This window comes from Neovison vison, chromosome 2 (genome assembly GCF_020171115.1).
Source record: "Neovison vison isolate M4711 chromosome 2, ASM_NN_V1, whole genome shotgun sequence".
In the NCBI taxonomy this organism is placed as follows: domain Eukaryota; kingdom Metazoa; phylum Chordata; class Mammalia; order Carnivora; family Mustelidae; genus Neogale; species Neogale vison.
Window position 1 is genome coordinate 221125205 of NC_058092.1, and position 25073 is coordinate 221150277.

A 25073-nucleotide genomic window follows, 5' to 3' on the forward strand; every position below is an offset into this window, starting at 1 on the left:
AAAGAGGGGGAAGCAGGCTCCCTGCTGAGCAGAGAGCCCGATGTGGGACTCGATCCCAGGACCCTGAGATCATGACCTGAGCCGGAGGCAGAGGCTTAACCCACTGAGCCACCCAGGTGCCCCTAAAAGTGCCCTGAATTTCTTTTGGGTTTCCCTATTTCTTCCTCTAGGACTCCACCCCTACCCCAGAATGCTGCTGGTGTCCTTTCTGCTTATGCTTCTATTGACTGCATAAGCCCACATAGTTTACTTACCATGTGCCAGTCTGTTCTAAGCTCTTTGCGGCTACAAAACCATTCAGTCTTCATAACAACCCTCTGAATGAAATGGACTGATAATCCCTACTTTATATTATTGTATAGAGGCACAGAGAGGTTAAGTCACTCGGGTAAGGTCACAGATTGGCAGGGCTGAAATCTGATTTCAGAGTCCGTGTTCTCAGCTGTTTGTGATCTGGCCTCTCCTCAAAGCCCCTGACACACAATCAGGGAGCCATTGTTTAAGTTTTGTAGATTGTGGGCAGCTCAAGAGCAGGGGTCTTGTCTAATTCTGTGAATCCCAGCTCTAATAGCCTGGCGAACAAATGAACCAAAAAAATGAATGAATGAATGAATGAAAAATGAATGAATGAATATGGGCATTACTACTTATCTACCTGAGAGTATCTTCTACATCAGAGCCATGGTTGCAGGACATGAAATAAACATTTATGGGACACTTTGAAAGAGCCGGATCCTCATACCAGCACCAGGAGCTAGGTAGGTACTATTATTATCCTCATTTTACAGACAAGTTAAGTGCAGCAGAAAGAGGATCAGTAACTTGCCCAAGGTCAGGAATTGGATTTGAGTTGAAATATGCTTGACTTCCATGTTTGCACCATGAATGTCACCACGAACTCTCTGAGCCCTGCATTTTTTTTTTAAAGATTTTATTTATTTATTTGACAGAGAGATTACAAGTAGGCAGAGAGGCAGGTAGAGAGAGAAGGAGGAGGAAGCAGGCTCCCTGCTGAGCAGAGAACCCAATGTGGGACTCGATCCCAGGACCCTGAGATCATGACCTGAGCCGAAGGCAGCGGCTTAACCCACTGAGCCACCCAGGCGCCCTGAGCCCTGCATTTTTAAAGTTAGGGCCAGGGCACCTAGGTGGTTCATTCGGTTGAGTGTCTGACTCTTGATCTCAGCTTAGGTCTTGATCTCGGGGTCATGAGTTCAAGCCTCACAGTGGGCTCCATACTGGGCATGGATCCCACTAGAAAGGAAAGAAGGAAGGAAGGGGTAAGAAAAAGGGAGGAAGGGAGGAAGGGAGGAAGGGAGGAAGGAAGGAAGTTAGTTAGGACCAAATATGACTCTGGACAACCAAAAAGAAGAAAGGACACAAAGGAACATTTTATTGGGCAACTACTGTATGCCAGGCCCCCGTACCAGGTGTTTTACAGAATACCTCCCATTTAGTCCTCAAAACAACCTGATTGTCCCATTCCACAGATGAGGAAACTGAGGTTTAGAGAGATTAAGGTAACTTCCTAAATCCCAGTGGTGGAGTCAGGATTCAAATTAGGTCTAACTCCAAAATCTACCATCTTTCCACCATTAATATGCTACTGGGCCTCCCATCTGTAGACTGGAGTTGGGTAAGACGCACTCTGAGTTCCAGTTCAGCTTATATTTTGTAAGCCAGCATTATTGTGCGCTTACTGCGTGCGAGGCACTGTGCGGAGAACTTCATGTACATTTTATAATGTCAGCCTTACAACAGCCTTTGAGGAGCTACTAATATTATTGTTTCCATTTTATAAGTGAAGATAGTAGGGCTCAGACCTACAAACATTGCCCAAGGTTACAGATGCCACGAGGCACAGCCCGAGTTTTAACTAAGGCTTGTTTGAATCTTAAGCCAAACCCTTACCCATATACCCTACACTGCCTCCAGAGGTCTCAGCCAACCTTTGGAGTGAGGACATCCTGTGTTCCTACAGAATCAGAACAAGGCTGGAGTAGACGTGGGATGAGTTCCTCAAAGCGTGGGCCCCTCTTCCTTTGGATTTCAAAGAGTCACTTCAGTGAACTTCTATTAGAGTCAAAAGGTGACATCCTTCCATGGAGAGCTGGCCAAGGCTGAGTCCAGCCCTAGCACCTTCAGGGCTTGGCCGTTTTCTTCTGATCCTGTTGTCAGGGTATTCCTAGATCGCTCTGTGGTTCTGTAGCCCTTCTTCATCTCTCTTCCGTGTCTCCCCACCTTCTCAAGAGAACGCTTGAGAAACAGCTCCAAGCGGCCCACTTGGCAATGAAATGAAGGAGACGCAGGACCTTCAAGGCCCCAAAGAGAAAGAACTATCTTCTCTGGACCCCTTGAGGCAGAAACTCATTCGCGGCTGTCCTCCAGAGCCTTCCAAGGTGCCTGGATTAGGGAGGTAGTCAGTAAATGTTGAATGAACGAACTAATTATGGGAAGGGGAGGTTCTAAAATAGTCGGCTTTGGAAAACTAGGGTAAAGAAACACCAGAATAAAAGTACATGTATGTGTAAGTGTATGTGCCCCAGAGAAGAGGTTCAAGAGCCCTTGTGATGGGCCAGCCTGTGTCCCTCCACTTCTCTCCACATCTTGTGAGCTGAAGCTGGCAATGTGGACGGTTCGTGCCTACTCCAGGCTTCCGGCCTGAAGACTATCTCTGTCTCTCTCTCAGTGGTGGTGAAATACACGTCGTACAAATATTACCCTGTTAAGCATTTTTAAACATACAGTTTGGTAGTGTTAACTATATTCAGTAATGACCACTGGATAATTGCTTTTGCTCTGTTTTATTATCTCCTACCTGTTTCAGTCTCTTGGTTTAAGAGCAATTTTGGCTTCATGATACACCGACATTATAAGTACTTCTTTTTTTTATTTTTGTAAAGTATAATTTATTAATATTTTCTTTTTGTGTACTGTTTTTATTTCAAAGTCACAAAGGTTTATTAAAACTTTTTTTATTAATTATTTTTATTAACATATAATGTATTATTTGCCCCAAGGGTACAGGTGTGTGAATCGTCAGGCTTACACACTTCACAGCACTCACCATAGCACATACCCTCCCCAATGTCCATAACCCAACCACCCCCTCCCTAACTCCCACCCCCAGCAACCCTCAGTTTGTTTTGTGAGATTAAGAGTCTCTTATGGTTTGTCTCCCTGCTGATCCCATCTTGTTTCATTTTTTCCTTCCTTACACCCCAAACCCCCCACCCTGTCTCTCAAATTCCTCATATCAGGGAGCTCATATGATAATTGTCTTTCTCTGATTGACTTATTTTGCTCAGCATAATACCCTTTAGTTCTGTCCACATCGTTGCAAATGGCAAGATTTCATTTCTTTTGATGGCTGCATAGTATTCCATTGTGTGTGTGTGTGTGTGTGTGTGTGTGTGTATATATATATATCTCACATCTTCTTTATCCATTCATCTGTTGATGGATATCTAGGTTCTTTCCATAGTTTGGCTATTGTGGACATTGCTGCTGTAAACATTCGGGTGCGTGTACCCCTTCGGATCACTACATTTGTAGCTTTAGGGTAAATACTGAGTAGTGCAACTGCTGGGTCATAGGATAGCTCTATTTTCAACTTTTTGAGGAACCTCCATGCTGTTTTCCAGAGTGGCTGCACCAGCTTGCATTCCCACCAACACTGTAGGAGGGTTCCCCTTTCTCTGCATCCTCGCCAGCATCTGTCGTTTCCTGACTGGTTACTTTTAGCCATTCTGACTGGTGTAAGGTGGAATCTCATTGTGGTTTTGATTTGTGTTTCCCTGATGCCAAGTGATGTTGAACACTTTTTCATGTGTCTGTTGGCCATCTGGGTGTCTTCTTTGCAGAAACGTCTGTTCATGTCCTCTGCCCATTTCTTGATTGGATTATTTGTTCTTTGGGTTTTGAGTTTGATTAGTTCTTTATAGATTTTGGATACTAGCCCCTTATCTGATATGTCATTTGCAAATATCTTCTCCCATTCTGTCCATTATCTTTTGGTTTTGTTGACTGTCTTCTTTGCTGTCCAAAAGATTTTGATCTTGATGAAGTCCCAATAGTTCATTTTTGCCCTGCTTCCCTTGCCTTTGGCAATGTTTCTGGGAAGAAATTGCTGTGGCTGAGGTCGAAGAGATTGCTGCCCGTGCTCTCCTCAAGGATTTTGATGGATTCTTGCTCACATTGAAGGCTTTTGTCCATTTTGAGTCTATTTTTGTGTGTGGTATAAGGAAATGGTCAAGTTTCATTCTTCTGCATGTGGCTGTCCAATTTTCCCAAAACAATTTGTTGAAGAGACTGTCTTTCCTCCATTGGACATTCTTTCCTGTTTTGTCGAAGATTAGTTGGCCATAGAGTTGAGGGTCAATTTCCGGGCTCTCTATTCTGTTCCATTGATCTGTGTGTCTGTTTTTGTGCCAGTACCATACTATCTTGATGATGACAGCTTTGTAATAGAGCTTTAAGTATAAAATTGTGATACCACAAACTTTGGTTTTCTTTTTCAACATTCCTCTGGCTACTCGGGTTTTTTTTCTGGTTCCATATAAATTTTAGGATTATTTGTTCCATTTCTTTGAAAAAAAAAAAGGATGGTATTTTGATAGGGATTGCATTAAATGTGTAGATTGCTTTAGGTAGCATAGACATTTTCACAATATTTGTTCTTGTAATTCATGAGCATGGAACATTTTTCCATTTCTTTGTGTCTTCCTCAATTTTTTTTCATGAGTACTTTATAGTTTTCTGAGTACAGATTCTTTGCCTCTTTGGTTAGGTTTATTCCTAGGTATCTTATGGTTTGGGGTGCAATTGTATTTTATTTTATTTATTTTTTATTTTATTAGGGGTGCAATCGTAAAAGGCACTGACTGCTTAATTTCTCTTTCTAATGTCTTGCTGTTGGTGTATAGAAATGCAACAGATTTCTGTGCACTGGTTTTATAACCTGACAATTCACTGAATTCCTGTATGAGTTCTAGCAGTTTTGGAGTGGAGTCTTTTGGGTTTTTTACATAAGTATCACATCATCTTCAGTGAGTGAGAGTTTAACTTCTTTGCTGATTCAGATGCCTTTTATTTCTGTTGTCTGCTGAGGCTAGAACTTCTAGTACTATGTTGAATAGCAGTGGTGATAGTGGACATCCCTGCTGTGTTCCTGACCTTAGAGGAAAAGCTCTCAGTTCTTCTCCATTGAGAATGATATTCACTGTGGGTTTTTCATAGATGGCTTTGATGGTGCTGAGCGGTGGACCCTCTATCTCTACACTGTGAAGTTGATCAAGAAAAGATGCTGTACTTCTGACATTATAAGTACTTCTTGACTGCCCTCTAGTGGGAAAGATGAAAAAGTGAAACCCCAAACTGCTCCCTTTCCTGCAGGAAGGAGAGGTTCATTTTTGTTTTGTTTTGTTTTAAAGCCCACAGCACCCAGGATTCCCAGGCAGAATCCCATCTAAGTACTAACTAGGCTTGACCCTGCTTAACTTCTCACATCAGACCAGATCAGGTGCATACAGGGTGATATGGCCATAAGACCATGTGGTCTTTTTCCCCTAGCTTATTGGACTTTATACCATCCAAAACTGTGATGGATTCAAGTTGGCAGTTCATCCTCGCTTTACAGATGAAGGTGACATATAGAACTTTTCACACTATAGTGAAGAATCAGTATTTTTTAAAAAAGATTTTATTTATTTATTTGTCAGAGAGAGAGAGAGGGAGAAAGAGCGAGCACAGGCAGACAGAATGGCAGGCAGAGGCAGAGGGAGAAGCAGGCTCCCTGCCGAGTAAGGAGCCCAATGTGGGACGGGATCCCAGGATGCTGGGATCATGACCTGAGCCGAAGGCAGCCGCTGAGTTGGCTCAGCCAACTGAGCCACCCAGGCGTCCCGAAGAATCAGTATTTTTAAAAAATTATCTGTTGCAAATCAATCCATTTGTAAAATTCAAAAAAAAAAAAAGAGTGACTGGATAAATTACACTACATACAAAATTTTTAAAAACTTGATTTTTATTATCAGATACAACAGACAAAATTACATGTCAATAAATAAATCAAAACATAACATAGGAAAAAGGAAAATAAATGCAAAATCTCTACATGTTGTTCATTCAATGTGCATATAATAGATGATTAATATAGAGAACTATTGTGCTAATGACTTTGTTGTTCTGCATTCACAATTAAACAAAAATATTATAAGTGAAATATAGTGATTCCCTACTTCAGATAAACAGTGTATTAACATTATTGAGTTTTAATGGACAAATGCACATACTTATGGCTTGTTAGCCTATTTAATCCATGCAGAATGGAACATAATGCTACCAGCAATGTACAATGGTTGTCAAAACTGCTTTTATGTTTTGTCTTAATAAAAGCTTTCGTGGGGAAATGAATCTCACAGAGTTTGTTAATGGGAATGGAAGGAGAAATTTTGTTTTAAAGATTTTATTATTTATTTGTCAGAGAGAGAGAGAGAGAGCGAGCGAGCACAAGCAGGGGGAGTGGCAGGCAGAGGGAGAAGCAGGCTGCCCAGTGAACAGGGACCTAGATGAGATGCGGGATTCAATCACAGGATCCTGGGATCACGACCTGAGCAGAAGGCAGATGCTTACCTGACTGAGCCACCCAGACATCCCTTAGCTAATATATTTTTAAAGATTTTATTTATTCATTTTACAGACAGAGATCACAAGTAGGCAGAGAGAGAGAGGGGGAAGCAGGCTCCCCACCAAGCAGAGAGCCCAATGCAGGGCTCGATCCCAGGACCCTGGGATCATGACCTGAGCCGAAGGCAGAGGCTTTAACCCACTGAGCCACCCAGGCACCCCTTAGCTAATATTTTTAAATGGTAAGTTTTAAATATAGTTTTTACAAAAAGAAGTTATCTTTAAATAGGTAAAAATAATCTAGAGAAATACTTTTATTTGCTCAGATTTTTACATGTGTTTGGTTTGCTGTTAACCAACTAACCTTGAAATATCACACATGGTAACATGGTCCCACCACATACACAGCTCTCAAAACACGTGATTCATGGACAGCCCTTGGTTTATCCTTTGTTCAACAAGGTGAGTTTCCTGATCATGTACTTGGATATTAAGTTACTCTAAAAGATTTAAAAAATATTTTATTTATTTGACAGAGATCACAAGTAGGCAGAGAGGCAAGCGGTGGGGGGAGGGGGGCAGCTGCCCACTGAGCAGAGAGCCCAATGTGGGGCTCGATCCCAGGACTCTGGGACCATGATCTGAGCTGAAGGCAGAGGCTTACCCCACTGAGCCACCCAGGCGCCAACTATACAAGTTTCTAAAAGCCTACTCTTAATTCTGTACTGCTTCCCTTGTGAACTGGTAATGAGTAGTTCATAGGCTGCAAGGAGTCGTGAGTACCCTTGAAGTAGCACCAACCTGAAGACCTGAGTGGCTTGCCCAAGGTTCTATCTCACTTTCTTCATCTTTAAACGGGCTCTTGAGAATTAAAAATGCTATCCATGAATTGCTTAGCACAGTCTGGAATAGAGTAGATGCCACAACTATTATTTTCAACTCACCAGCTTTCCAGCCTTTGCTGTCTTCCCCAGGGCAAAGTCATGTGGGGACGGGTTAGTTACTGGGCATCTTTCAATGAGCGGAGACACCTACTAACTTTCTCTTCTGTCAGTCTTTCTTGTTTGAGAAGGAGCTTCCACTTGAGATTTTTCTCTCTAGGTCTCCATATTGCCCAGCTGTGAGAATGATGTCCCCAGGAGTTGTGCGGCACAGTCTACACAGTTGTACGTGGTGGCATTGTCTAGACCAACCAGGACCAACCTGTACACAGGGACATGCTCTTCCAGATAATAGACCCACCAGCTTTCCTCCTACAGAAGTCGTTATCAAGACTATAAAACCAGCTTACATCATATAATCAGGACCCCAATGATTGCCCCTTTCTCCTTTTAACAAATCAATTGAGAAGGTAACATATTTCAGACATGATCTGCAGAAAGCAGAGATTTTATTTCATGACTTCCAAGTCTTTTGCCCCAAACACCCTGTAGCTAATATTCCCTGGGTAGCTCATTTAGGGCTGATGAGACTGTCTAGTTTCCTTCTCTGGGACGTGCAAATGCAGCGCGAATGCAAATCCAGGACCCTGGACAACAAATGGCAAGGTGGCTAGGTATAAATTTGAAGTACATATCTTCCTTCCTTCTGCACAGAACCATGATCATCACATTTTGTGACGAATGCATGAACGAATGAAAACAGTCAACAAATGTGTGTGTCATTGTATAATTCCAAAAGACTGTGTGATACACCTTGGAGTGGCCAAAATTCCAGCCTTGAAAGAGTACAAAATCTAGATGGTGAGATAAGACAAGAGCATGTGGAATCATTCAACGCCATTAGAAGACTAATAAAGTAGCAGCGCACAAAGGCCACACACACACTCTCAGTGCAGGGACCAGAGACCATACACACTGACAGACTCTCTCCTCAAGGGTGTGCCAGTATAGCTACCTGGTTTTCTGCCTTTGTTCTTTCTCCGAGGCTGGAGAATGCTGCACAGCGAGGTACAGGTGCAGCTCCCAAGCATGGAGGGAGATACGCTTCCAAGATATCCTTTCAATCAGTGGGAGATGGGAATTGGCAAATGAACGGTTCGGTCTCCCTGTCCTTTGGTATGACAATCCTGAGGCATGTGGTACATGTTTCCTCAGGAGTCTCCCAGTGGGATTGATCATCTGTGCCCAGGTGAGCAGAAATTTCACCGTTGCACACAATATCGACTTTTCTACCTTCCTGTTCTGTTACTTCCCACTCTATCACTTTTGCTCCCTGAGATCACTCCTTGCCCCCAAATCCTACTCGCAGGCTCTGCTAGTATGGGGAAACTAAATAAGCTCCACGAGTAGCTGCCAAGGAAGCTAATCATTTCTTCTCCATATTTCAGCCTAGGATATCCCCTTCCATTAGGAGGACTCTTTTTAAACATCAGAAGTTTCATGGAACCTGTGTTCACCTTCTCATAAGTTGTCTTTGGTAGTTACTTTTTATTCATTGAATAGGCACTATTCCAAACCCTGATAAAGTACAGAATGACTCAGCTCTATGACATCTATAATCCTTTTAAAGAACTGTATTTAAAAATAAAATAAAATAACTATATTTACTACATTTATTAAAATAGCATCTGTTGGAAACAATGATGTTTATACAGAAAAAAAGATTATTTTTAAAAAATCATTTTAATTTATTTATTTATTGTTAATTAATCTCCACCCCAATGTAGGGTGATCCCAAGATTCATGACCTCAAGATTAAGAGTCGAATGCTTTACCCGCTGAGCCAGCCAGGAGCCCTGATGATTTTTTAGTACATGAGCAAGTGCTGAACTTCACTCACAGACATAGAAATGCAATTGAGAGATGTTAAAATACCATTTTTCATATTTCGGATTGGCAAAGATGAGAAAGGTTAACATTGCGTTGGAGATTTGGGGAATCATTAACTTAACAAAGTATCATTGATCACCTGTTACAAGTCTATGCTGGACACTGAGTAACCAGCAGCTGACCAAGTAAACAAATATTCCTTCTTTCCAGGAGCATACATTCCAATGTGAGAGTGGGCTCTGTAATAAATGAAAATGAAAAAGAAGAGAGAGAGAGAGAGAATGTCAGAGAGTACTCTAAGATAAATAAAGCAGTATTAAGGATAGTAAGTAACCAAGGGGTGGTGTTGCTTTAGATAAGTTAGTCAAAGGAGACCTTCCTGAAAGCTGACAATTGAGCAGAGCCGTAAATGAGGCGGGAGTGTTGGAGATTTCTGGTAGAAGTGTTTTCCAGGCAGTGTGAAGTAGTCAGCTGACTCCTTTCATAGATACAAGTTATCAAAATTAGACTAAAAGTTGGCAATTATTTCTTAGATATGACACCAAAACCGCAAGCAACAAAATGAAAAAAAAACCAGATTAATTAGTTGACATTAAAATGTAAAACTTAACTACTTCAAGGGAGATTATCAAGAAAGGGAAAAGACAACCCAAACAAATAGAAAATATTTGCAAATCTTGTATCTGATCTAAAGGTCTAGTGTCCAGAATGTATGAAGAACTCTCACAATGCAGCAGAAAGACAAATTTAAAAATGGTCAAGGTATTTTCTCCAAGTAAAATATATAAATTAACATGAAAGACATGAGAAGATGTTCAACATCATTAGTCACTAGGAAAATGAAAATCAAAAACTACAATGAGATACCACTTCACATCCACTGGGACTGCTGAAATAAAAAAGACAGCAATAACAAGTCTTGCCAAGGAGAACTGGAACTTTCACACACTGCTGGTGTGACTATAAAATGGCACAGCCTAGGGCGCCTGGGTGGCTCAGTCAGTTAAGCAGCTGTCTTCAGCTCAGGTCATGATCTCAGGGCCCTGGGAGGGAGCCCCACATTGGGCTCTCAGCTCACCAGGGAACCTGCTTTTCCTTCTTCTGCCTGCTTCTCCCTCTCCCTCTGCCTACTGCTCCCACTGCCTGTGCTTACATGCTCTCTCTCAGTCAGATATAAACAAACAAACAAACAAATAAATAAAATGGCACAGCCCCTTTGTTTTGTTTTTCCTTTTAGAAAAGGAAAAAGAAAAGGTTTTTTTCTTTTAGATAGAGAGAGATCTCAAGTAGGCAGAGAGGCAGACAGAGAAAGAGGGGGAGGCAGGCTCCTTGTCCAGCAGAGAGCCCGATGTGGGGCTTGATCCCAGGACCCTGAGATCATGACCTGAGCTGAAGGCAGAGGCTTAACCCACTGAGCCACCCAGGTGCCCCAGCACGGACCCTTTGGAAATCGGTTTTGCACTTCAAAAAGGTAAATGGAGGGACGCCTGGGTGGCTCAGTTGGTTGGACGACTGCCTTCGGCTCAGGGCGTGATCCTGGAGTCCCGGGATCGAGTCCCGCATCAGGCTCCCAGCTCCATGGGGAGTCTGCTTCGCTCTCTGACCTTCTCCTCACTCATGCTCTCTCTCACTGTCTCTCTCTCTCAAATAAATAAATAAATAAATCTTTAAAAAAAAAAAAAAGGTAAATGGAGAGTTACCATATGACCCAGCTTTTCCATGCTTAGGGACATGCTCAGAAGAATGGAAACATATATCCACACAAAAACTTGAACATGAATATTCATAGTAACTTTATTCCTAATAGCCAGAAAATGGAAACAACCCATATGTCCATCAGCTGATGAATGGAAAAACAGAATGTGATCTATTCACAATGGAATATTATTCAACCATAAGAGGGAATACAGCCTGTACCATTACTACATGCTACAGGTTACAACATGGATGAACCTTGAGAACATTTTGCTAAATGAAAGAAGCCAGGCACAAAAGGCCACATATTGTATAATTTCATCTATATGGAATATGAAGGGTGGGATTTGGTGCAATTATTTAGCAATTTATTGAAGTTTACCCAAGGTTTATCCCGGCAATTATTTTTCCAATGACTAAGTTTTTTATTATAGCTCCAATTTGCCTAATGTGATTGATTCTATGGAAAGACAGTGACTGTACCTCCTATAAGATAGAAGAACATGGTCCTTAACTTGTTGGGAATATCTAGGGTATCCAAGAAAGTTTATCTTTAAGTTTTATTTTTATTCTTAAGGTCCTTTTCCAGAAAAATATCTCTAAACTTGAACGACAGGAGGAAGAAAATTGCATGACCTTTCAATGTTATTAACAACTTAGTATTCACAATTGATCAGAGACTAAATAGTTTCCAATTCTGTAAAAACTGGAAGAAAACCAATAACATGTGATGAATCTCTTTTGACTAGTAGACTAGATTACCTTAAAGGTTATAGTTTATCACTCTGCATTTACCAGTTTTGTGTCTAAATTAGCAATATTATTTTAGTGTTCTTTTTTCTCCCAATGATGATCTAAATTTCAGTTTTGATCTTTTAAACCAGCTTTGTCATGTTATTGAGTTTATCATTAATGAATTAAATAGAATGTTGACACATGCTTACATGAGAATTTGAGTTTTTAAAGATAAAAATATGAAGATTACTGTAGCAGAAAGAGAACACAAATAAAGAAGCAAAGTGAAGTTTATTGGTGGTTTTTCAGGCAGTTTTTTTTTTTTTAAAGATTTTATTTATTTATTTGAGAAAGAGAGAGATCACAAGTAGGCAGAGTCAGGCAAAGAGAGGGGGAAGCAGGCTCCCTGCCAAGGAGAGAGCCCGATGTGGGGCTCGATTCCAGGACCCTGAGATCATGACTTGAGCCGAAGGCAGAGGCTTAACCTACTGAGCCACCCAGGCGCCCCAAGGCAGTTGTTTTTTGAATGGGTTTTTCCAATAAGGACAGTTTCCCCAACAGCATCCAGTAGAGGGATGGGAATCTTTACATCCTAGGAAGTATGGATGAAGAGCAGGAAGAAAGGCAGGCAGGAAGAAGGAGGCCGCCTGCCTGAAGAGGAACCACCCTTAAAAGGATTTTACAACCACCCTGGAATGAGCCCTCCACGCTTTCCCATGTGATGGATGACAAAACCTTGATTGGACGACAGGCACAGGGAGGGTTAATCAGATCAAAACAGCCCTCCAACGAACCCCATAAAAACCCCTAGACTCAGAGATCTCAATGGCAACCCTCCCAGGTCCCCTCTCTCTTCGGGAGCTTTGTGCTATCACTTTGTTATCGCTCAATAAACGCTGCTTTGCTGCCCACCTCTCTGTCTACCTCTTCATTTTTCAAAGTGTCTGATGCAGGCACCAAAAGAAAAAAAATCCTGCAATGGTATAAAGTGTTTAGTCTTGGCTTTTGGGGCATAGTACCTAAAAAGGTTTCCTCCCAAGTTTTTTCCCTAAAGAAATCTGGCAATGTCTCCTATATATCCATGAGGGAGGCAATAAAAGATTTTGTCTTTCGAGTCTCATCTTCCCACAAATGCTATAGTTCTATCTTACTTGGATAAGAATTTTCTAGGTTTTCTTTTAGGTGATTTGGGACTTCACAGTACCAGGAGTCACCAAGAGAAAACTATAATTTGGGATCATCTCTGCTGTGTTAGTTCTATCTTTGGGGGACCGTAACAACTGAAAATGAGTGATAATAATATTTCCTTCCTGATCATTGGATTGGAAGGTACCCATAGAAAATCTGTCTAACCTGAGAATAAAGATATATAGGGCACACATTAAAGAATCTTTTTTAAGAGGTTGGGAGGAATAACTTAGAGATAGATAAAATCACTCTGTGATTCCTTCCCGGGATGATAAAAGACTGTGAACTGACAATAGCTTAGAGTCAAAGCTTTATTTTGGAATGTCTTAACAATGAAGGGGGGTATAAGGATGAGAATGAAAAAGTAGGGTCTTATCCTGTGTGTACTTGGCCCTTGCCCTATACTTCACCTTCACTGTCCTTGGGAGTCTTTATTGCTGCAGATATTGTAAACTGAGTTTAACATTTATGAGAAAAGGTCTACAGCATCAGAATTTTTTGAAATATGGTCAGGAGGCACCTGGGTGGCTCAGTGGGTCAAGCCTTTGCCTTCAGCTCAGGTCATGATCTCCATCCCCTGGGGTCGAGCCCCGCATCGGTCTCTCTGCTCACTGGGTAGCCTGCTTCCTCCTCTCTCTCTGCCTGCTTGTGATCTCTGTCAAATAAACAAATAAATAAATCTAAAAAAAAAAAAAAAAAAGAAAGAAACATGGTCAGAAGTCTGGGCGAAATATAATTGGGTCCTCTCCTCAGGCGTCATTAAGCTGAAATCAAGATGTCAGCCAGACTGCAATTTCATAAAAGCCTCAGGGGCACACATTTCTACAATTTTAGTAAATAAAATTATTTTATACATTCTATTTTTATTCTAAAAATGAAATGTTTTTATCATCCTCATATTATAGAATAGGAAATGGAAATTTTGAACTTTATTAATCTGCCTACAAACCCACAGAAATTGAGAGTGTAGAGACACTAATCTAGGATTTGAAATATTTAAGATTTTTTTTTTTTTTTTTAAACACCCAGAGCTGGAAAGGATTTGACTCTGCCAGCACCAAGGGGGTGCTGACAAGGATAAAGTTAGCCGGCTATTAAAAATAGTTCAATCTAGAAATAATTAGGGCTGGAACAGCCCACAGCAGCGGGAGGGGCAGCAAGGATCACTAACTTAAACGGCAGGTAATTTTACAGCTGCCCAGAGATCCAGCTTCTTAACTACATTAAGTTTTCCCCCTAAGACTCATCAGATTAGTCTGCATCTAGGGTGCTCCTAGCACCTAGTATCTTTCAGGCTGTTAAAACAATAAAAGAGCTTTTACTCTTATCTAAATTTCTTTTTGTTGCAATTGTCCATGTCTGACTAGATTTACAGTAAATGGCAAAGTAGTAAGAGCTCCCAGGGTATTAATTACCACGTTAGTAAAACAAATTTTCAAGCGTCAGGCCCCTTCCCGGTGCTGCGGGCGTGCCGTCCCGAGCCTGCAGGGGCCGTTCTAAGTTTACACAAGCTCCCGCAGCGATCAAGAATAAACAGAGCAACACGGATTCCGCCCGGCGAACCCCACAAGCTCCCAGGACTCCCAGGTTCGAGCGCGGGTAAGCATTTTTAAACAGCCAGGGATCACGTGGCCACCGGCAAGCTCCGCCACTGGCCCTCAGGCTCTCACTCTTGGCTTTGGCGCCGAACCTTTACGCCCTTGTGGATGCAACCATTGGCTCGGCTCTCGGAGGGAATACGGGCCAAACTCACGGCCAAGGCTTTTACGAACGAAGCTTCCGACTAATTATCAGGAAAAGTTCAGCTATAAATTCAACAATAAAATGAAATCCACTGGGGGACGCCGTCGAAGGCTCTTTTTGTCAAAAGGAAAAGAGAAGACCTGACCCTGACTCCCCCTACGCTCTCCAGGGGCCGCGAGGATGGTTCCGTCTAAGGCGCGGACTCCGCCTCCACGGGCGCCGCCATTTTGTTTGGCTGGACGGGAGCGAGCGACGCTTTGGGGGAGGGGTCTCGTAGGCGCCTGACTGGACCCCACGGCCGCGCTGTCGCTTCTCGCGGGGAGTCCTCCCCGGTGAGGGCCGTGGAACCATGTACATAAAACAGGTGAGGCCTGTGCGCCCCGCCCACCCCCTTACGGGCCTCTGAGGACCACTCCGTGAGGCAGGGGTGTCCCGGTGCGACCCGCGGCCTCCCGCCTCCCGGCGGGGTTGACCCAGAGCTGGACGCGGGCTGCGGGGGAGGGGAGAGGCCCCGCCCCGCGGGCGCAGGGGCCGCAGAGAATCGGGGCGACCGCCTGCTGCGCGCTCGTCTGAGGGATCCGTCTTTCCGAGACGTTTAGGGGGAGCGGGCCTTCCTGGGTGGGCCGGGTGCGGGCTGGGGGCTCCGAGCTGGCTGGGGGCCGCGCCGGGGTCTGCAGCGGCGGGGCGGGCAGCTGCGTTGTCCTCTTCGCCCCGCGCCGCCCATTTGCATGGGTGTATGGAGAGGTGGTCTCCCCGACCCGGAGACGCCCCTGGGGGGCTCAGATTGGGGTGTCAGCGTAGCCCGGGGTCTTTGTCCCCGAATTAATGGGGACGTGAAAGGGACCCTCCTCCTTGCAGAATCTGTAGCGCCGCCTCGTTCTCTTGTTTACTTCTGTCAAAATGGTCTTCCCGCGCAAGAGTCCACCGCAGAGATGAGCCCATCCACGCTCTTGGAGAGAAGTTTCTCCATGGGATGCGTTGGGCTTGAAGCGCCCCTTTCTTGGAACGGCTCCTTACCTTGGCTGGCGGGTGGGTCCGAAAGAAGCGCCCACTGCTCTTGGAGTAAGGGAAGCCGGGGCCAGGCCGCGGGCTGGACACATTTTACTTAAAGCAGTGTCATACTGAGCGTCCGCACGAACCTTCTGCAATGTACTTGATTCTGAGAGTTCCTTACCAGGCTCCTGATGGTTAACTCCTAAAAAAACAGCGCTGTCCGTCGTTACTGGTAAACGGACTGTTGTCGTTGAAGATTTTTAATCACCATCCTCCAGCAGGAGTTTCTCTCGTAAGAAATGGAAGGTTCTCTGTCTTGCATTAAATGAGAAACCCCCGAAAAGAGAAGAGCCAAGGAGAAATGTTTAGGAGTTGCGTCTTTTAGTATGTATTCTCTGAAAGGTATCTTTTTTTTTTATTTACTAGGTTATTATCCAGGGCTTTCGGAGTTACAGAGATCAAACAATTGTAGATCCCTTCAGTTCAAAACATAACGTTATCGGTAAGTGTTGATGGTTTACGAAATCAGATTTCTATGTAGAGAGCCATTTAAGTTCTGTCTGGGCTTGAGGAAAGAGGAATTGGCTTTGAATATTACATGACTTTATATTTATTTTTTCTGTATGGAATAGTATGTCTTGGGCGCCTGGGTGGCTCAGTGGGTTAAGCCTCTGCCTTGGGCTCAGGTCATGATCCCAGGGTCCTGGGATCGAGCCCCACATCGGGCTCTCTGCTCAGCGGTGAGCCTGCTTTCTCCTCTCTCTGCCTGCCTCTCTGCCTACTTGTGATCTCTGTCTGTCAGATAAATAAAATCTTTAAAAAAAAAAAAAAGAAAAGAAAAGAAAAAAGAAATAGCATGTCTTCTATCTGCACTGAGGAATTGCTTATTTTATGCATTTAAAATATTTGCATAAGGCGATCACTACTCATTTTTATTTAGCCTGGTATGTATGAAAATGTGTCTTTACAGCGAATGACACTAAATTTAGCATTTGAGCTGTTCTGTTGTTGATATGTCATTTTTTAATTAAAAAGCCCACGGTTTCCTTATTTCAAAGATGGCCATTGTTTATTCACAAATTAGATTGTTCTCAGGATTGTTTTTTGTTGTTGTTGTTGTTTTTTTTCATACTGTTTAAGGTCGCACCATGCAGCTTGGTAGAAAAAGCATAAACTTTAGAGCATAACAGGATGGCTTTCCAATCCCGGTTCTGATACATTTTCAAACTTGACTCCCTGAGGGGTTTGTAAAGTGGAGCTAATGATACTCATCTTACATGGCTGTTGGAAAAATTAAATGAGAAAGTATATGTGTGAGGGTAAAGAGCTACAATGATTCTTGTTCTGCAATACAGTGTTTAGTTTAAAGACTCTTCAGGTGATATTCTCCATTTTTTGCTGATAGAGCCAGTGAAAGTGTTTCTTGAAGTTCTGCTTAATTTTTAAAGGCCAGAAGAAACTGTTACAGATAGACGTCTATACATTGTCCTTGGTGTGGTTTATTGGTATTTTAGACTGCTAGGTCTACCATTAAATATAGACTAAGTGGCTTAAACAATTTATTTTATGACTGTTTTGGAAATTCAAGGCCATGATCAGGGTGCCGGCACAGTCACATTCTGGAAGTCACCATCTTCATCATCATGCTCATATGACCTCTTTGGTTCTCTCTGCGTCTTCCTTATTAGAACACTCATTCCATCATGAAGGCCCCCCCCTCACAACCTCACTTGATGCTGATTATCTCCCAAAGGCCGTTATCTCCAAATATCATGCATTTGGAATTAGGACTTCCAGCATATGATTGGGACAGGGGAGTGGCACAATTCAGTCTGTCTCACGTGGTAAGGTGAGACTCATATGGAGATCAGTAAAGGGCAAACATTATTTTGAAATTAATATTAAATTTTAAAAATTGAGGGTAAGAATGTCAACTACAGTTAAAAAAACAAAACAAAACTGAGGGCAAGAAGAAAACCTACCCTCAGTACATCACTTGTCGCTTGTAGTTGGGAATAAAGGAAACATTTTCCCCCCCTCCTGTACCTGTTGAATAGTTAATTTAATTGGTGTGTTATAAGGATAGATTTACCGAATATTTTGCTTATATTTTGATTCTAAGTGCCTTCTGATTTTCATCAACCAGAAAATCTTTAGAAATGGAGAAAAATGAATAATTGCTAGGTTTATATTTTTTCTTTACAGGTTAAAAGTAGATGAATATCTTAATTATATCAGTGTTATAATTTTATAAATGAGCTATAAAATGATACCATTATTACCTATGATGATTAGATTATGTCTGTAGGTTCTATCAAATATTTTTGTTTTAGTTATTATCGAACAGTTCTTTATTGCTTTGTATGCAACATTAGGGTTGTTAATAGTTATAGTTACAAAGGAGATTGTCTTAGTGTTCTTTCTTTTGTTTGTTTTAACAAGCCTATATGATTTTACTGCTTAAACATGTTCTAAAAACAGGTACCTTAATATAAGAAAGATTCAAAGTAGTATAGACTGAGATTGACATTAAGAATACTCTATGAAAGCGTACTACTTTTGTTATTTAATGATTTTGACTTTGAAGATTGGAAGGCAGATATCTCTTGTGGTGATGTTTGAATCTCTTGTTTGAATAGTTGAATGATGTCTGAATGTACCAAGCATATACCTTTTTAAGGTTACCTTTTTTGTAACTTTTTAACAGACGAAATATATGTTAATTATAGAACATTATGGAAGAGTTTAAAAGCTAAAAGGAAGAAAAAAAAAAAAAACACTAATCTTGCCCAGAAATAGCCATTCTTAATATTGACAATCTACTTACATTAGACCTGGTTTCCTAGAAAACAAGAGTGCAAGGCACACTCAGCTACTAATAAGGCTTTAATGAGAAGGTGCAGTCTAAGGGCTGGCATGAGGAGGAAGGCTGGTCATAGTTTTATAAAGAAGGCACGGCTGGTTTTGGGGTCAAATTAGATAATTTTCAGACAGACTTTATGAACCCACCATGTGTGGGAAAGATCAGATGGGAAAGGAATGAGAGGGTTTTGTTTGCAGGTTCCTGTCTCTGATTGGTCATTTTACCACACAGGGCATCAGTTCCCCCATGTCCTTGGGTTGTGTTACTCTGGGGACTTAATTCACCTGAAGTAGTCAGTGAACTGTAGCCTCTTTGGTTTTTCACAGAGCTGAGCTGAGTGTGTACCCAGGGTAGGCTGAAACAACCTACAGTGATGGAATACTGAGCTTTTCTGTTGACGGGCAACCAAGACTTGGGTCAGGGCAGGTCAATCTGGGGCACATACAAACTGGATCTATCTCGCAGCCCTCCAGTCTTTTTGTCTGCATAAATAAGCTTTGTAGGGGCACCTGGGTGGCTCAGTGGGCTAAAGTCTCTGCCTTCAGCTCAGGTCATGATCCCCGAGTCCTGGGATCGAGCCCTGCATCGGGCTCTCTGCTTCGCGGGGAGCCTGCTCCCTCCTCTTTCTCTCTCTGCCTGCCTCTCTGCCTACTTACGATCTCTGTTTATCAAATAAATAAATAAAATCTTTTTATAAAAAATAACCCTTTTTAAATAAAAATGGGCTTGTATTGTTATTTATTAGTAATCTATTTTTTCTGCTTAAGTTTTGAATATCTTATTCTATCATTAAGTATTCAACATGCTTAAAATTACTGTATAGTATTTAACTGTATGGGTAAGAGTAATTCTTAAAGGGAAATTTTAAAATTTTAGGTTGTTTATTCATGAGTAGATTATAGTTTGAGCTATATGTAATTCTTTTAATGATACATTATCTTGTAAACTTTTATTTAGGGGTAATTTTAAATTTATAGAAAAGTAGTATAAATAGAAACAATACAAAGAATACTCCTACCTCTTTTATTCTAATCTACCTGTTAACATTTTCCTCAGTTGCTTTATCATTTGCACACACTCACCCTTTTTTTTCGTAGAGTAAGTTATGTAGGTCATAGCCCTTTACCTTTGATGTCAATGTATACCTTCTAAGAATAGGGATATTTTCTTACATAAAACACAGTAGCGTTAATCAACTTCAGTAAATTTGACATTAATAACATAATCTTCTCTTCATTTTCCAGTTATACTGAATGACCCAAAAAAGTTCTTTATAGTGTTTTTTCCTCCAGTACAGGATCTAATTTAGGATTAGGTATTGCAGATAGTTGTCGTGTCTCTTCAGTCTCCTTTAATCTGGATCAATTCCACAGGCTTTTTTGTCTTTTATAACATTATTAAAAAAAAAAAAAAAAAAGAACAGCTACATAAATGATGCGGTCTTCTGAGGATATTACATCTAGAAGTGAACCATCATTCTGTATCCTTCTTTTTAAATGATGTTATTTTTGATCACCCGGTCTGGGTAGTTATCTGGTGTTTCTTCTGTGCAGTGTTTGTCCTCTTGCAACTAATAAATAGTATGAGGATGGGAAATGATTTTGGACCGTGCAAATACTGTGCTCCTTTTCAAAATTTCCCCCTAGATTTAGTATCCATTGATGATTCTTGCCTTTATTTTTTTTTTCTTGCCTTTATTTTAGTGTTTGCAGAATAATTTTCCATTTCCTTTCACATTTACTGTGTGGTATTCTACTGTGAGCAAGAGTTCTCCTTCCTTAGTTATTTATCTATCATTTTATTATCAGTTTAGAGTCATGGATTATTCCCCCTCCAGCACAAATTTATAGTTCATCTAATTATTTTGGAGCTCAAATTGTCCTAGATTAAGCCAGTGGAAATCTTTTTCAAGCTGGCTTCTGTGCCTTCTAAAAAAAAGTGTTTTATTACTTTCATAACATTTTTTTAATGCTTTACTTTGCATTAAAAATGATAACTGTAAGGGCTAATTTATTCAGGATATCTTGGTCAAGATGAGAGAGGTTGGGAATTTTGCTGAACAAGAAAATTCAAATGAATTTATTAAATCTGAAACATTTGATATCTTATGTATAGAATTGTTTATTTCTGAAGGTAGGTAGTTAAAAGTGCCTTATACTTGTCTACTTTTGTGATTCTGAGATTATACATGATATAATCATAGGGCTAATCATAAGTACTTTAATAAACAAATAGTTTTGAGAATTTAAAATGATTATTTAAGTATTAAAAATTTTAGCAACATGTGAGTCTAAATTTTTAAAAAGATTCCATTACATATAATTAAAATCGAGGTGTATATTCATAGTATGATTGTAATTTATGAAAACCTGGTAACATTTGATTATTCCTATTAATTTTAAACTATTAGGAAAGAACAAAAGAATGAATGAAATAAAGTTAAGAAGAAAAGCCATTAGATGTCTCTGCAAAAAATTGTACTCATTTGGTGATTAAAGATGTTTTGTTTATTGATTTCTTTTGTTTATTGTATTTAATTTCAAATATTAAGATATTAAGTTAGAAAGTAGAGTATAAAGTTTTTAATACTTTAAGTAAGGTTTTAATTTTATTGGTCTCTATGCAAAGTAACATGTACTTTTTGAAATTTTATAGTGGGCAGAAATGGATCTGGAAAAAGTAACTTTTTTTATGGTAGGTATTGTTTTTTAAATTCTAAATATATTAAAGACCCTGGGTATTTTCAGGTAATTTATTTTAAAAATCGGTTTTCTAAAAAAATAAAAAATAAAAACTGGTTTTCTGAGGGGTGTCTGGGTGGCTCACTTCGTTAAGTGTCTGACTCTTGAACTCAGCTCAGGTCTCAGTCTCAGGGTCATGAGTTCAAGCTCCTCATTATACTCCATGCTGGGTATGGAGCCTACTTAGAAAAATTGGTTTTCTGAGGTGTGTCTGCATGAAACTCAAATACTTCTTCATACAGGGTTGTGATTTAGTGTAGAGGATTTCAAGTATAATGATATAATGATCTGAGTTCTCTGTACCTAGTAAATAATGAGCTGAGATAATGGACAGAACAATCTCTATCTTTGCACTTTAAAAAGAGGTCTTTGGTCAGCCTGCTTTGATGGGTTGTGAGACTCATCAGATGATACAAATGGAAGTGCTTTTAAACTTGAGTGCGGTTATATAAATGTTGCAAATGTGTATGTGTGTGTGTATATATATATATATGTAAATGGAGTAGAAAAGCTAATAATGTTTTGGAAAATGGATCATCTTTTTGTTCCATATATGTATTCATTTTTAAAGTATGCTTTGCATGCAATCTAGGGCTTGAACTCATGACCCCAAGATCAAGAGTCACTTGCTCTACTTACTGAGCCAGTCAGGTACTCCTCTGTCACATCTTCTAAAAAAATGCTTTCTGAATCTTTTTTTTTTTTTTGGAAGGATGGAAGGGTATAAAAAATTCTCAGATTCAGCGAAGACCGCTGTCAATTTGCGGATAAATAGCTTTGAAGATTGTAAGGATAAAGTGCATTTAAGTGGGGCACCTACCTGGTGGCTTAGTCATTTAAGCATCTGACTCTTGGTTTCAGCCCAGGTTGTGATCTCCGGGTTGTGTGGATCAAGCCCCAAGCTGGGCTCTGCACTCAGCGCAGTCTGCTTAAGACTCATCCTTCTGTGGTGCCTTTCCGCACCACGCTCTCATTCTCTTTCACTCACTCTCAAATAAATAAATCTTTTAAAAGTGTTATTAAGTATAATAATGCCTCTGTTAAATTCTTCAGAGAAAACGTTTTAACAGTTTTGAATTATGTAAGAAGTAAGTTGCAAAAATTTTGAACCTCCTAGTTGAGTAGTGCTTGAGGAAAAGCAGGGACCTTAGTTAGAACAAAGGCTCTATCCCTTCTGTGCTCACAAATCAATAGCTCTTTAGTGGTTGTAATTTGGTGAAGGTGAGAGAGTGGGATTGGAGTAGAAGTATTTTGTGATCTCCAGGGAGATGAAGGTAATTTGAATCTATCCTCCCAAGATGATTGTAAAAGATAAACCACTCCATGTCCACCCTCAGCATACATATTCATACATGCACACTCAACTCTTAGAATGTCAAAGGTCTCCTGGGTGGATTGGGAACAGGACGGCTGAGTAGAGTTTCGTTTCTGGGGCAGGGTCGTCCAGTTAGATACCCCATATGGAAGCAGGAATGGCTTTTTAAAGCAGATAAGCATTGAAGTAGAATATGGGAATCTGAAATATGTCCCTGTATTTCCCACTTAGTTCTATTTCTTTTGGACAAAAGTATCCAAGGATATTGTAGGAATGTATCCTATTTTGTTTATAAATATTTTGATGTATATTATTTATATCTAGTAGGTAAAAACAAAGTGTTAGCCACTCAGTGTCTACTTTGATCAAGAGGTAAACTTTAGTTTGCATGTCTCTCTTTGTTACCTTAGTGTTCTCTTTTTCTTTCCTTAAATGTTTCAGTGGAAACTTCTTAGTATTTTTCTTATCATTTCCAAGGTAATTAGTCTGAAATACAGACCAATCTGCATATATGGAATAATCTACTTTATCTGCCTTGTTCATGACCTGGTAGAAGGTATGGAAAGGTGTAAATAAGGCATAGATCTTTTTTTAGACTGTACTAATAGTTATGTTTTTGTATTTTTAGCAATTCAGTTTGTTCTTAGTGATGAGTTCAGTCATCTTCGTCCCGAGCAGCGATTGGCTTTGTTGCATGTGAGTGAAATTGCTTTGAGATGTTATTGATATTATGTATTTTTTAAACTACACTGTTGATTCTGGTAAATAAAATCATTTGTTCAAGCTGCAGATCTTTTGTAAACATGACACTGTCTCTTTTAAGTGTATTAATTCTGCTGTGGAATTTAGCCTCCTATATTTATGCATGATAAAGGCCCGATTTTTATATAATGGTAAGAAAATTGTAAGATTTTTCTATTGATGGGTATGTCTTTATTAAGAGTATGGTCTGAGTATGGTCTGGTAATGCTCAAAAGCAGATTTGCTAAGGAGAAAAAAGTTTGAGATTAGAAATTAGGAACTTTGAGACTTAGAAGTTATTGGGAGCATAGAGAAGCAATAATTGCAAATTAAACAACATACTTGTTCTATTTTTGGCCATATTTGTAAGTTAAATGGTAACAGCATTTTCCAGTATGAAAGGTAAGTATATTTATGGTAAATAACATTGTTAGAATTTTTCATTGAATAATTATGAATAACAAACTAAAGAAATTCCAGAATAAAAAATTATAAAAGGCTAAAATAAAATGATAAAATTTCTTTTTGATTTGAATGTGACTTATAATTAGTTTTAAGACCAGAAAGTGAAAATCCTAACTATATCTCAATAGAGTCTTTCACAGTTAGGGAGGTATTTTGGTTGTTTATGTTTTTTAACCATTATCTTTTATTTAGCCCTCTTAAATTTGTATTTATAGCCCAGTAATCAAAACTGGTTACCTGTAGATGATTTTTTAGGATTGGCATTGAAAGAAGAACCTCTTTAGGTACCATTCTTTATTGTGTTGACATACACAGTTTCTAAACTCTGGAAATTCTCTGGACTTGGTATAGAAGTAGCTGGGTCATAAATTGTTCTGTATGTGACACATGTTAGATATGTGTCTTTTCATGGCAGATTTAAGATTATGTAGCATATTGCAGATAGTTTAAAAAAGTTGAGTTCCAGTAATTGTGTATTTTTTAGGGTTCCTTTACAGCATTAAATGAGTCTATAAGAGAAGAGCCTCAAAGTGTTGTAGATAATTAGCAAATAAGTAGAATTAGGTGGGAATGGGGCCTTAAATTCTAATAAAGTGGTCTTCAGAATAAGACCTAATACATCTGACTTGCTATCTTTTGCCTATTTCTCACGGATTTAGTGAGAATCTAAAACCATTTGGTTGAGAAGTATTGTTATCCTAATCCCGTGTCTTTGCTTTTTTGACAAGAAGAATATATTGTAGTCTGACTGGATTTTTTCTCCATTTAATTAGGCTTGTTACCGTGCACTTAATTTTAAAGGCATTGAAAGGGGGAAAAAAAAGATAAGGAATGTGAAAATACCACTTAAATGACCAATTTGTTTTTTGCATGTTTTAGGAGGGTACTGGTCCTCGTGTCATTTCTGCTTTTGTGGAGATTATTTTTGATAATTCAGACAACCGGTTGCCAGTGAGTAGTGGGTTTTTTCCCTAGTAATAATGTTGAGAATTTTATTGATGCAGCTGATTTTCTTCCAAGTTTTGAAACATTTACAAATGTACTTAAGCTCTTATAGTTTATGCTAAAATAGCTATGCAGTTTACATATTAATTTTGCCTTGAAATTATAATGAACATTCTAGTAAACAGAAGGGAGGTTGTGTAAGCTATTGTGAAAAATGTCTTTGTCATAAGAATTTATATTCATAGCATATC

At 40.0% G+C, this 25073-nt stretch overlaps 1 protein-coding gene and 1 pseudogene across 1 annotated transcript in view; one reads left to right on the top strand and one right to left on the bottom strand.

Annotated features, from left to right (window-relative positions):
• Window positions 1–5430: 5430 nt before the first annotated feature.
• Window positions 5431–5549, bottom strand: LOC122901325 (annotated as a pseudogene).
• Window positions 5550–15000: 9451 nt separating this feature from the next.
• The window catches only part of SMC3 (structural maintenance of chromosomes 3), a 37991-nt gene continuing 27918 nt past the window's right edge, over window positions 15001–25073 (top strand). The window contains exons 1-5 of the mRNA XM_044240489.1: window positions 15001–15123; window positions 16179–16254; window positions 21271–21309; window positions 23300–23367; window positions 24757–24828. Of these exons, the coding sequence (XP_044096424.1) occupies window positions 15109–15123; window positions 16179–16254; window positions 21271–21309; window positions 23300–23367; window positions 24757–24828 (270 nt within the window). The 5' untranslated portion in view covers window positions 15001–15108. The remainder of the gene's footprint in view (window positions 15124–16178; window positions 16255–21270; window positions 21310–23299; window positions 23368–24756; window positions 24829–25073) is intronic.